The 13,738-nt window shown below is 46.6% G+C and overlaps 1 protein-coding gene across 1 annotated transcript in view; it reads left to right on the top strand.

Annotated features, from left to right (window-relative positions):
• LOC144931404 (neurotensin receptor type 1-like) overlaps positions 1-13,738 on the top strand; it is a 53,144-nt gene that overhangs the window by 37,630 nt on the left and 1,776 nt on the right. The window contains 2 exon segments of the mRNA XM_078855210.1: positions 5,466-5,742; positions 13,086-13,176. Of these exon segments, the coding sequence (XP_078711336.1) occupies positions 5,466-5,742; positions 13,086-13,176 (368 nt within the window).

Raw genomic sequence — 13,738 nt, 5'->3', positions numbered from 1 at the left:
ACCCCTCTGGTTCTATGCTACTCATATAACGAGACAGACTTCAAGTGAGGACCGAGGCCTTGGTGAATCTAATCGAGGAGAGTAAGGGAGTTCATGTCGTCGATAATACACGCGCTGACACGCTTCAGTGACCATTGCCCCCCCCCCCCAACCTCGCTTGTCCATTTCCCAAACGTGACGTTAAAAACCCGTGGCGGTGGTATTACAAGAATGATGCTCAAGGCAGAGAGAGGGTAATTTGAAGTGAATCATATTCTTGGGTCTTTCGGTAAAGTCATGCAGATAGGTTCAAAGGAAATAGCAAAATACCACGACGTTTTGATCGCAACACAAGCGGTCGTCTTCAGGAAAAGAGGACGTAGATAGGTTCAAAGAAAATAGCAAAAGACGTTTTGATCGCAACACAAGCGGTCGTCTTCAGGAAAAGAGGACCGCTTGTGTTGCGATCAAAACGTCGTAGTATTTTGTTATTTTCTTTGAACCTATCTCCGTGACTTTACCGAAAGACCCAAGAATATGAATTCCTGCAGTCACTGCAGCTTTAAGTCAACATTGAAATGAATCGTCTTAATAGCGGCTTTGCATATCGAGAATGTGAACGGAAGCCACAGCGGAGAGCACTGCATATAGAGGGAAATGCAAACTAATTAATGCGGTGTTGATGTCGTCGCGTACACTTTGCGTGAACGTGGCTCGGTGTAAATGATTACGTTTCGACTGTTCATTCAAATTAGCGGTCGCGAGAAACAGACGCGGGGAGGGAGAAAGAGAAAGAGAGAGAGAGAGAGAAAAAAACCCGAAAATATCGAAAAAGCGCCGCGGTTAGATGGAGCGAGCCAATGGAGATGGCAGCAACACGCGTCCGCTGACAGGCAAGGCTCCTTCAAGTCCTCGGAAATTGGCTTTCCACACTGAAGCCGTTACAGAAGAAAAGGGGACACACACACACACGCGCGCGCAAGTCCACACACACGCACACAGAGGCGAGATTCAATGATAGCATTGCCACCGTACATCATACATTTTCAGGGCCAGTCGATAAATGCTAAAAATCTAAATCAACTCTTGCTGCTCAGTGGACGGCATTGCGGAGAGCAAAGCGAGCTAAACAATCGCGCGTCAACGCGTGCTGACGATTGTTTCCGTAACGCAAACTTCATTAGGATCGGCCACACGACGCATTGTTTAGCATGCGCCCCGAGCTCTCTGAAATGTGAACCCTATTGTTTCCCCCACCTCACCCCAACTTCCCACCCCCCCCCCTTTTTATTTTATTTCAAAGGCAAAACAAACGCGCCGCTATTGTTACGCTAATGTGGACAAAATCAGCGGTCGTCATTATTACGGTCGGCGTGTGGTGCGTACGTGCGGAGGAGCGCTCGCCGTTCCATGCCACGTGTACACAAACACACACATACACACACACATACACACACATACACACATGCACACACGCACATACATACACACACACACCTACACATACACACGTGCACACACATACAAAGACATACACACGCACACATACACACACCTACACACACACATACACAAACACGCACATACACACACATACACATACACACACACACACATACACACATACACACACATACACACACACATACACACATACACACACACATACACACACATACACACACACACATACGCACACATACACACACACACGTGCACATACATACAAAGACATACACACGCACATATACACGCACATACACACGCACATACACACGCACATACACACGCACATACACACGCACATAAACACGCACATACGCACATACACACGCACATACACACGCACATACACACGCACATACACACGCACATACACACGCACATACACACGCATAGCAATGCACACACATACACACACACATACACACACACATACACACACACATACACACACACATACACACACATACATACACATACACACATACATACACGCACATACACACGCACATACACACACACATACACACACACATACACACACATACACACACACATACACACACATACACACACACATACACACACACATACACACGCACGCACACACACATACACACACATACACACACATACGCACTCATACACACACATGCACACACACACTCATACACGCACATGCACACACACATACACACACGCACACACACATACACACATACACACATACATACACACAGACATACACACACATACATACACATACACACATACATACACGCACATACACACGCACATGCACACACACACACGTGGGGAGGGAAGAGGCAGTCTCGATCACCTTTGCCTTTCATTTCCCGAGCGCATTCGCGAGGCACGGCCGCTTTGTTTCACTTCATTAGTAAACGTGTTAGAACGTCGGCTTTCATCGAGGCGACATAATGCTCGCTTCTAAAAGTGGCCTCGCTGTAAATTAACATTTGTGCGCCGATGCACCCGATATGTAAAACAACGGTGGGGGGGTGGGGTGTCGTGGGGGAGTCCCCACGTCCACCCATCCGGACACCCTCCACCAGACCAAACCGAGCAAACAACAGCCACCAAACTGCAATTAACTGCCATTCGCTCCCATGATTTGTCATAACCTGCACAAAATAATTCAAAGTGCATATTTTATTCCATTTATTTGTTTTTCTGTTCTTGCGAGGTTATGACATGTAATTATATTCATCCAAATGGCCACAAACACGTTTCGAGACATTTAGTGCGTGCTCAGTATTTCTGCATTTCCCACGTAGTTCTGGAGCATTTAAATACCAAGTGTGACAGTTGAGTTAAATAACCTTTTGTACGAGTCATTGGTGGAATAACAAAAACAATGCATCCATAATAGAGGGTTTTTTTCGGGTTAGATCGCGTAAATATAAATGTGTCGTTAAACCCGCCAACACCAGCTCCAGCCAATTAGTAAGGTTTGTCACGCAAGCACAACGTGCCAATTAGTTGTTAGTTTAGCACACCGGTGTGTTGGAGAGTAAGCGCACAACATTTACAATTCGAGTGTGACGTATCGCCGGTAATTACAACCAGTCTCTGGCAGTCGCCACGTTTTTTTGACGTGACAAACCTTACTTATTGGCTGTGTCGGGTGGTGGCGGGTTTAACGACGCATTTTCATTGATGCGATCTAACACCCCCCCCCCCACACACAAAACCTCCTCTATTATGAATAAGATTGGTCGTGAAAGCCGACTGCGTGTTGAACTGAAAAAAAGGACATTAACCTTATGGATGGTACCCCGGGGTACCATAGTACCCTGGCTCTCGCATAATGTCCGTGATGCGGTCACTTTTAGTCTGTTGATGGTCGGCGATACGGCAATCGACTCATCTCGACGAGCTGTACACGATGCACCACCACGGTGCCACGTGCGAGCGTTCAGGGTTTCAGCGCAATCGTCCTGTCTGCGTTTCGACAGCGCGGAGTAGCACCACCGATTTCGGATCGATTGGTACCCCAGTCGCGGAGTTAAGTAACACCCCTGGGAAAAAAAGAGTGTCCCAGAAATAAAATATTTAATTTGCCTCGGCCATTCTGTATTATTTGGTACCCCGGGGTACCGCCAAAATTATTACATGCGCCACCTGCGTTCTCTCAACCATTCAGCAGCTCCCTCCATTATCTGAAGCTTTGGAGGTTCTGCTAGCCATTTGCAGCGTGGCCTCCCTCCTGTAACTACTTCTGCACCCATCACTTCAGCCGGACATACGCCCCAGCACTCATACACGCTCTCGTCTCGTAAGGCTGTGCCCTTATTGAACGACCTCAACCCCGCCTCCCTTCGGGCACAGCTTCGATTATAATTGAGAATGTCAAGCCCCGCCAGCGAAACTTCCACTTATCACGTTATCCAGTATTTACTATTTTTATTGCACCAGGTAAGGCCCACTGAACTACATAACTTTTTTTGAGAAGCGACCTGGCAATCACAAATTATACCCCAAATAAAGTGGCTCATCATATGGACATTGAATGCAGTAGAATACTCTGAACGCATGTTTCTACTTGGGGAGGGAAACCCAGAGGATCCGAAGAAAAATCAACATGACCACATGTAGAACATGCAGACTCCAAATATACAGCCTCCAGAGTCGGGATTGAACCCACGACCTCCTGTATACCAGGCAAGATAGTTAACATCTCCTAGCCACCGTGGCACCATTCTCACCGCCGTCCCAAGAATAAGCACGTGATTTGCTCTGCTCATTCTTTATTTTTTTTTAAACCATCTCTTCACGTGAAACTCCTGAAGAATTCGGATATCCGCTATCTTTACCATCCATGGAATTCTCATTAGCCGACATCACGACGACAATGCTGCTAATATGATTCTCCTCTCATCTTCAGCTCTCCCAAAGTCTAGCTCTGGCCTCAGGCAATGGGCACATATATATATACATGAATGTATATGTGTATGTATATATATCTAGGCTATGTCAATTATGAGCATGAATATATATATGAATGTATATGGCACGTAATAAATAGTATTTCCATCTCCATATGTGTAGGGGCCATAACAACACATTGTAATAATAACATGAAATGCTAGTGTGCTTCTAGAACCTGGATTACATTAGGCTTCCTCTAATGAATTAAATGTTGACATTCCATGAAATTGCTAATTGAAATCTGTATACATTAACGTTAATATGGCTTGTTTTCTCACTTAAAATGTGTGCGCTGAAAACCCATCACAGTACTCATTCGATGTCCTTTCTGCTCATTAATGCTCACGGGAAAGCGAGGTAACCTCAATCAGAAGCACTTCCATAAATGCAATTGAAAGGCCAATAACATATCAGGAATATACAGGCGATGCCACTCATGAACATGGAGTCTGGCTGCTTATTCAAGGTGCTGTCTCCCTTGGCTCCCCGCACGCCTTTCCCATTCCACAGCGCGTGGCCCACGTCCAAGTCACCCTGGATGTTCCCTATCCCGTCTGATCTATGGAGAGCTGAGTCTGGTTTGTCTCTTGAGTGGGTGATCAAAAATAAACACCAGGTGCTGTATAGGCATAAGGCTGCGGGCTACGATGTGGGCAGAAATCTAAATGCATAAAAGGGCTCAGTCCACATCTAGATTACATTTATGGCAGCTGTCTTTAAATGAAATCTACACGTGCAGCCCTTTGAGTGTTACCCGATCGTATGCATGTCGTTTATCCGGGCACTCCGGTTTCCTCCCACATACCAAAATTATTTCATTGCATTGGTTAAATATCCCGATGCAGGGCCCTCCTGAAAAAAAGATATTAAGTCTTAAATCTCATCGAAACTTTTGAAAGTTTACCTTAATGTTTCTGAACATTTGTAACCATCTGCCCCAACAGTTGATTCACAAGCACACGTCTCTCTTCGCCGTGTGCATTCTGACAGTGTAATTGGCGTGCACGCGTGTGTCAACATTATCTCTGCAGGTGAACGTTTTCCTGGCATTTGTGTTCCCGATGCTGGCCATCTCAGCGCTCAACTCGGCCATCGTCAGGCAGCTGATGCGCCTGGTGGACAAGCCGGCGCCGGAGCCCGACATTGGGCAGGAGCAGGGCTGTGTGGCGCGTTCGCGTGGCGACCAGGGCGGGGGCCTGCAAGCGTGTCGCCACGCCACGGCCTTGAATCTTGGAAGGCGCCTCTGTTCCAACGGCGGAGTGGAGGCTGCCAGAGTTCACGCCCTGTGCAACAGCGTGAAAGTCCTGCGTGCGTCTCGCAAGACACTTGCTCCAAGCCTTGTCATGCATCTCTTCACGTAGCTCTTCAGAGAGGTCCTCGCGTTGCACCGCCGATTGCGTTGTTTGCCAACGATGTCCGATATATCGCTTCAAGTCCTGCGGCGCTTATTCTGGAACTGCATTGTTTGGCACGTGCTGGGTGGTAGCTTCTTCCAATTGAATCCCTTGAGAAGCTTCTGGCGAATGGAGTGAAATATGAGACAGTGGCGGGTGGTCTGTACGGGGCATTGTGACCCACGTAATAAAAATGCTTTGAAAAAATAAATTTCTAAAAGTATAGAAACAAATCATGGCCCTTCTTCATAGCACATCAATGGGATGGCGCATCGAGATCTACGGTTGAAAATGTGCCTTTCAAATATCAAATTATGATTATTGGCCAAAATTTTTTTATTTTTTTGTCTTGTTATGGACGAATATATTGAGTTTTTTTTTTTATATGTGCTTGTGTACCACTGCGATTGCATGATCTCCTCCAATACTTGCCCATAGCCACACACAGGAGCAATCTCCTAGGGGCAAACTCAGGGTCTTTCCAACCAATTTAAAGCCGTCCTCCTCCCTCTCCCATACATTTTACGAATGTAAAAACATGCGGGAACCTTTAAACTGCACTGTGCTCATCAACAACAATCCCTCTTTACCACTCAGTGGCGGTGACGTCAACACAGCGCTAATGCCATACTAGATGCATGTTGAGGCCACGTGAAGTGTTGAAGGCTCACTGGCAGGTCACATAACAGAGCCAGGTGCCATGGGTTAACTGACTGACATGACTGGCAGATACACCAATTGTCCTGCCCACTGTGCCAACTTGTTGCGTTTTAGCAACCCGGCACTCTGCTCGTTGTTGTGAGCGTCACTTCTCTGCCCTCCGTTGTTTCTGGAGGGCGACTGCCTCCAACTACCTGGTAGCATCCTTCACGAACCACCACAGAGGTGGAGGTTCGTGAAGGAAGTCCAATCAGCTCCTTACCCTTCTGGTCCAGTCCATCTAACCCATTCCGTGCAATTTAGCCCCAACTATCCAGCCAAGCAGAAGCTGCTTGGGCATGCCATTGCTTCGCTTGCCGGAAGAGCTAACTGATGGGAATGTGTCCAGATATTTTACGGATCTGTGAGCTCCCCACACAATCCAGTCTGGTTAAACCCAGAATGGATGATAGGCAGGCAAAACCTGAATGTTTCAATCCAGTGCAGATGTTCCTTTTGAGGGCTCCACGTTTCGCCAGCAATAAAAAAGGGAGGATATGACTGACCAAGAAGATCCAGAGCTTCGTATGGAGTGATAGATCAGGTAGTTTCCACACAGCGTTATGCAGCTGATGAAAAGAAAGTGCCGCACGACTAATTCGGAGTGAGACCACTGCCTTGGTACACAAACTTCTCCACTCTCTCCACAACTGCCCAACACTTATGGGGAGTGGGGAGAGGAGAGCGTTCGACATAAAATACCCAGACAGGTGCTTTGTTTTTGTGTGGCTGATAGTTAGGCTCCATCTCTTAGTAGCATGCTCCACGTACAGCAGTAGCATTTCCAACTCATCAAAGTGGGCAGAAATCACCAGATCATTTGCATACGTGACATGGTTGACCAATAGGGAGCCATCCCTTGACCACACCCGAACATCAATCAGCCTCCCATTGTATCGGTACCAGATGGGAATTCCACCAGGACATTAATGGAAAGCAGTTTCGAACTACGTGGTTAAAGAAGATGTTGAATAGTGTAGGGGCGAGAGGACATCCCAGTCGCACCCTTAGGCACTCATCAGTCACAGACAAAGATTCCACAAACACCTATGAAAGCCGGAACGGCACATTAGGGGGGGGAGGGGGGGATCAGCACCACGCCGCCTTTGTCTCCCACGTGGCGACATTTGCACGTCGCATCAGGTACTCATTTCAGTGCCTGACCTCTGTTAGGTCGAGTCACACGCACACACAACAACAACCGCCATTCGCCACTAAGTGGCGGTGACGTCACCACGACGCTTGTGCCAGGCCATGTGCACCTTGAGGCCACGTGAAGTGCCGAACGCCCGCTGGCAGGAGGTCACGGGGCAGACCCAGGTGCCACGGTTGGACTGACTGAGATGACCGAGATGACTGGCTGATGCACCACCTGTGCCCCCTACTGTGCCAACTTGCTGTGCTTTAGCCACCCGGCGCTCCGCTCGTTGTTGTGAGTGTCGCTCCTCCGCCCTCCGTTGTTGCTGGAGGGCGACTGCCTCCAACTGCCCAGACACACACATACACACATACACTGGCACTCACACATACACCGCTCTCTCACACACACACCGGCACTCACACATACAAGGCTCGGATTGTTTGTATGAGACATTGACATAACCAGCCATGATTTATCCACTGCTGGATGAAGGCTTCCTCTTTTCACAATCCTGCGATATAATAATCCACCAAGCACCGGCACATTAACTTGGTTAATCGCTCCATCTCTTCCGTTTTTGTCCTCTTCCACGCATCCCATGCCTTGGCTGGCATTCTGTTATTGTATTTGACCATCGATCATCATCCCAAGCCACGTGTCTAACACACGGATTAAACACTGGCTTTTTTAGGCACATTGGTGTGCATTTAATTCTCAAGTTCAGCTGTCCCAAGGCACTCCAACCAGCTCTCGTTCAACTCTTCATTTCATCGTTTTGATTGCAGTCGGCCTTCAATAGCTATCGCAGGTACACGCAGCGCACATACTTTGCTGTGTAATCGAGTTGTTAACAAAAAATAAGATAAATTTACAGGCTTTCGTCAGTCCACTGCTGGTGTCGGAGGGGGGGGGAGGAGTGGTGCTTGACCATTATCCACCGCGGCTGATCAGTGTGCGTTGGTGAAGGGGTGGGTGGGTGGGTGGTGGCGTTCAGAACCAGTTCGGAAATATTCTACGCAACGCGCCCTCGTTGCCACTGAGCCATCGTGCTGACAATTTGAGAGCTCGGCAGCACAATCGTGACAACCCTACCCAAAGGTGCCGCGTCTACCCGCTCGCACGTGGGGTCTACAGTGTTAGCAACAACGCGAGGGTACATTTTGATGGTGATGATAGTGCGGCACGGTGAGCATGCTGCATTCCCCCATCGGCTGAATTGAAATTGTCAGTCGGGTAATAGAGCAATCATTCCATCCTTGACTATTTTTGATAATTATTAGTTTGTTGTTTTTCTTGTGTGTGTTTACGCGGTGGCTGAGCACAGGCCTAAAGGCAGAGACGGGTTCGGTGTGCGTTAATGGCCAGCACAATTGAATGCACGGATTGCCCTACAAGAAGGCATTGTAATGTTTCTCAACTGTTTACAAAATTCATTCGAGTATAAAATGGAACGCTTTCAACCCATTTCATTTAAATACAGAACTAAATAGGTTTTTTTATTTTTATATCACGTAACATCCATAATATTCTGAATACTCTTTTTCTATTTTATATTATTTGATAGTTTGTATAATATTTTGTTTAATGCATGGCTGTAGTAGCTGTAGGGAATGCCATCGTGTCACTGCTCCTGCTGCGACAGAACCTCCATGGCTTCGTTTTGATTGATGTTGTAATTAACTTCATTTTGTACTCTTTGGTTCTTTCGGTAAAGTCATGTAGTGAGAAATAAAAGAAAATAATTATTGCTACCTACGTGACTTTACCGAAAGAACCAAAGAGTATGGATTCCTGCAGTCACGAAAGCTTCAAATCAAGATTATTAATTTTGTATTTTACAAAACGTATTTAATTTACAACAAGTATTTATGCTCTAATTTCATTCGGCGGGCCCGGCGACTCCACCATCACTTGTCTGCTCCATGGTCAGACGGCTCCATCACCACCACCACCAGACGACTCCACCACCACCACCAGATGACTCCACCACTACCAAACTGCTCCACCACCACCAGACGGCCCCACCACCACCACCACCTGCGGGCAGCACCATCGTCATCGCCGGGCAGCTGACATCGCGACGCGGCTCCATCGCCTTGGCGATTCACTCCATCGCCAGCTAGCTCCATGGCCACTATCACTGGGCAGCTCTACTGCTGGGCAGTTTCGTCACCGGGCAATTCCATCGCTATCACCAAGGCAGCGTCATTGCCATTACCGGTGCAGCTCGACTGCCATTGCTGGGGGCAGTTTCACCATCGCAGACAGGCAACGCCATCATCCTCGCCACGGCACGCTGCCACCAGTGCCGGATTATCCTCGTAGCACAAGTAGCTACAAATGCTACGGGGCTCCGCACTTTCAAAGGCCCCGCGCTAAATGCTTTCAATCTTTCAATTCCGGTTCAGTGATTATGCACTTGCTCTATTACTATAGTACTATACTGCCTTCAACTTTTATGAACGACTGGGTGTTTAAGATTAACGATTTGTCGTATTATCTGGCTGTATAGCAAATGAAAAAATACAATTACTTTACTATGCAAGTAAAAAAATTTGTGTTTTAATATTTACGTGTTTCTTTTTTTGTTTAGGGCCCCTTTATAACATATGCTACAGGCCCCGCACTAGCTTAGTCCGGCACTGGCTGTTGCCAGGCAGCTCCATCGCCAGGCTGCGTCATTGCCATGAAGAGGCTGCAACATCATGAGGCAAATTCTCAGGTTTTTTTTCGGTAAAGTCACGTAGGTAAAACATTAAAAGTAATGAAAGTAAAATAAAACAAAACAAAAATAAAAATAAAATTCACGACGTTTCGGAGGCAACACAAGTCTCCGTCATCAGGTGGGACCGTCACAGCCAGATTAGGAGACTTGTGTTGCCTCCGAAACGTCGTGAATTTTATTTTTATTTTTGTTTTGTTTTATTTTACTTTCATTACTTTTAATGTTTTACCTACGTGACTTTACCGAAAAAAACCTGAGAATATGAATCATTGCAGTCACGAAAGCTTCAAATCTAGAATCATGAGGCAACTCTCCCATCGCTTGTCGCTGGGCCGCTTAAATGGCCGTGTGCGACTTCATCGCCATCACCAGACCACTTCCATCGTCAATGCCAAGCGGCGCCATCGCCGATGCTGCGTCGCGTCTTCACCGCATGCCAAGCAGCGGTTTTGACTCAATGTAATGGCTGTTTATTCTTGATCTGTCCTGTTGAGTTTGCGTTTTAATGCTCATTCTTGTGACGCGCCACTGTCGAGTGCTTTTCTTTCCGTGGGTCTTCCCGGGAAGATTCCCTTACGTCCATCATGGGGCAGGTCGTATCAGGATTATTTATCATCTTATAAACAAGACCCCTATCTTGGATTCACTTAGTTTTTGCTCTCATTTTTATGATGCCACGCAGATATATCATTGCCCCTCGGGACCTTCCCAAATATATATTTTAAATGCACTCGATTCGCATTACTCAATGTGCGTTCCCGTCCAGTAATGCGTTGGCAGTAAATTAACTGATCAGCGATCACCGTCTTGGCTTCCTGTGTTTGACCAAGACCTGCCCTAAGCCTCTTGACTGTATTTCCATTGCACGAGGTGACCCCATCAACGTTCTCTTTTTTTATTTGAAGCCTCGGTTATCTGGCTGGGGTTGTGGTTTGTTATTAATTGACGCTCAATCAGTGATATTCGTCCTTTGCCTTTACGGACTTTTCATGGATTTGAGCACCTGGCGTTGCACTGGAGACCTCGTTGTGCCTAGCCGATACTGTTCATGGCCTTTTTATCACCCTCCAAAGTTGATCCCCGCACTACTTACTGAATTTGATTGAGTTCCTCTCGGTGGTGGTGTGCTTATGCTGAGCACAGTTAGACATTTGGTGACTTCAACATGTGTCGATGCCCCACCTAAACCTCTTGCTCGGGATTTCGTGGCCGTATTCAACTCTTGGCTTCACTCAGCATGTTCATATTCCCACTCACTCCGGTGGACACACTTTAAACCTGGTGTGTTCTCTTGGGCTATCAATAACTGAACTAACTAGCATGGACCCAGGAATGTCTGCTCATTCACTGGTCCATTACCCCAACATCTCTTACAGAAGCCCTCTCCCTTTCTCCCCTCGCTCAGCTCAGGAGTGCCACATTGAGGAGGCTGATATACGTATATTTTATACTTATCTTCTGTCAAATATCCTTAATCGTCTGGCTCCCCACCAAACTTGCTGGATCTCCTCTAATCAGTCATCCCCAGGGTCCACTCGTGATCTAAGGGCACACAGATCCACTGTCCACAGAGCTGAACGTGCATGCCTACTCCAACAACATCTCAGTCGCTACATCATCATATATTGCTGGTCGCATTCTCTACCATCAGTCATCTTCTGCATGAGGAGGAAAAACATTAAAACTCTTTCCCATTGGGCAGTTTAAAATGTCCACTACCCAAACCAAATGAAAATCTGTCCTCCTGATTCCCCTTCTATTTGATCTGCCCGTCTCCCGGTTCGAGGGCCCTTTGTTGGCTAATTTCACCACTACCACAACTTCGGAACTCGGCTCTTGGTTGCTGATTCCCGCCCTACCTGCTGCCCGTTGGATCCCTTCTCTAGACTCTTACGGGATAACGTTTCTGCATGCGGGTCATTTGTCCTCGGTCTCTTCCAAAAAGTTTATTGAGACTTGTACGGTTCACACCATTTTTACGATGGCTGCAGTCACCTCACTCTTTTAGAAACCGGACCTTGATCCTAATCTTACCAACAACTCACGTCCAAGCTCTGTGTATTTCCTGCTTTCCATACACGGCGTATTGGGATCTACAGATGAAATGCGCCTTACGAATGTCAATTATTATTATAAACAGCTTTTTTTCCCTAAACAAAGATATAATTGGGTGCTAATGCCACTACTTAGGCAGGAATGCTGTTTGATGGAAATGTATATTACTGTAATGCATGTTGATCAGCATGCGCGAAATCAAATGCGGAAGATGTGTGTGATGCGGCAGAAGGCTTGCACTCGCATACGAATTTCTATTTATTTCTGCACAGCTCTAATTCTTACTTCTTGTTCTCTCTCAAAAGGTGATGATGAAAATCATGAATGCACACGTGCATGCCATCATACCTCGGTGTGCCGTCAAGGTCTAAATGCATGCAAATTTGTGGAGGCAACTTGGGAAGTATGCTGTTCATTAGATGTACTGACATGCAAATTTAGTTATGCGAATCATATATTTATAAGCAGGCAATGGTGAGTGCAGTATTATAATGTTGTCTTGCAGACTATGGGTTAGGAATGTTATGCTCAACATATGTTCGTACTTCAACTACATGGGCACGTCTGCGTGCTCAAGTGATGAACGTGGTGGTTACAGACGCGTGTGTGTGTGTGTCTTTGTGTCTCTTGCGTACAGGTGCAATTGTGATTGCCTTTGTTGTATGCTGGCTGCCTTATCATTCCCGTCGTTTGATGTTCTGCTATGTACCAGACAGCGCTTGGCATCCGTGAGTATACAATTATGGCCACACCTGCTTACACCTCCACTTGCAAGTCACCACTTGAGCCACCACTGCCACTCGGGGCAGCCCAGGCATGAATTTCTTTTGGAAATTGCACTGGCGTTGGCCAAAATTTGGTGGCTGCCAACAGGTTCCCTGCGCAAGGAATCTTCAGCAGTGAAATGAGAAACTGTAGTGCCGTTTGACCTCGGATCAAGTACACTGGGGATTGATTACAAATTAATTGCTCAGGGTACACGATGGAGCACTCGTATTAGTGGAGTGAAACTTTTTTCCGACTATACCCGACCTACGCTTTCTTTCCAAAAACACCACTTGTCCGCGCTTTGTATTGTATTTCTCGTTAATATGCTAAATTACACGCGTGGATCCAAGTACTTTCACAAAATGTTATTGCGCTGATAATTATATACATTTTTTAATATCAATGCTATTTCGAGGAGCTTTGCAACATAACGCGTGCTCAGAATTGTGATGGGTTGCTTAACTACAGCTATTAGCTTATATTATGTAAGGCGTTCAGGTGAATATTAATGAAATAACACAA

The sequence above is a fragment of the Lampetra fluviatilis genome, chromosome 4 (genome assembly GCF_964198595.1).
Source record: "Lampetra fluviatilis chromosome 4, kcLamFluv1.1, whole genome shotgun sequence".
NCBI classification, from domain to species: domain Eukaryota; kingdom Metazoa; phylum Chordata; class Hyperoartia; order Petromyzontiformes; family Petromyzontidae; genus Lampetra; species Lampetra fluviatilis.
This window is presented reverse-complemented; position numbering and strand designations above follow the sequence as displayed.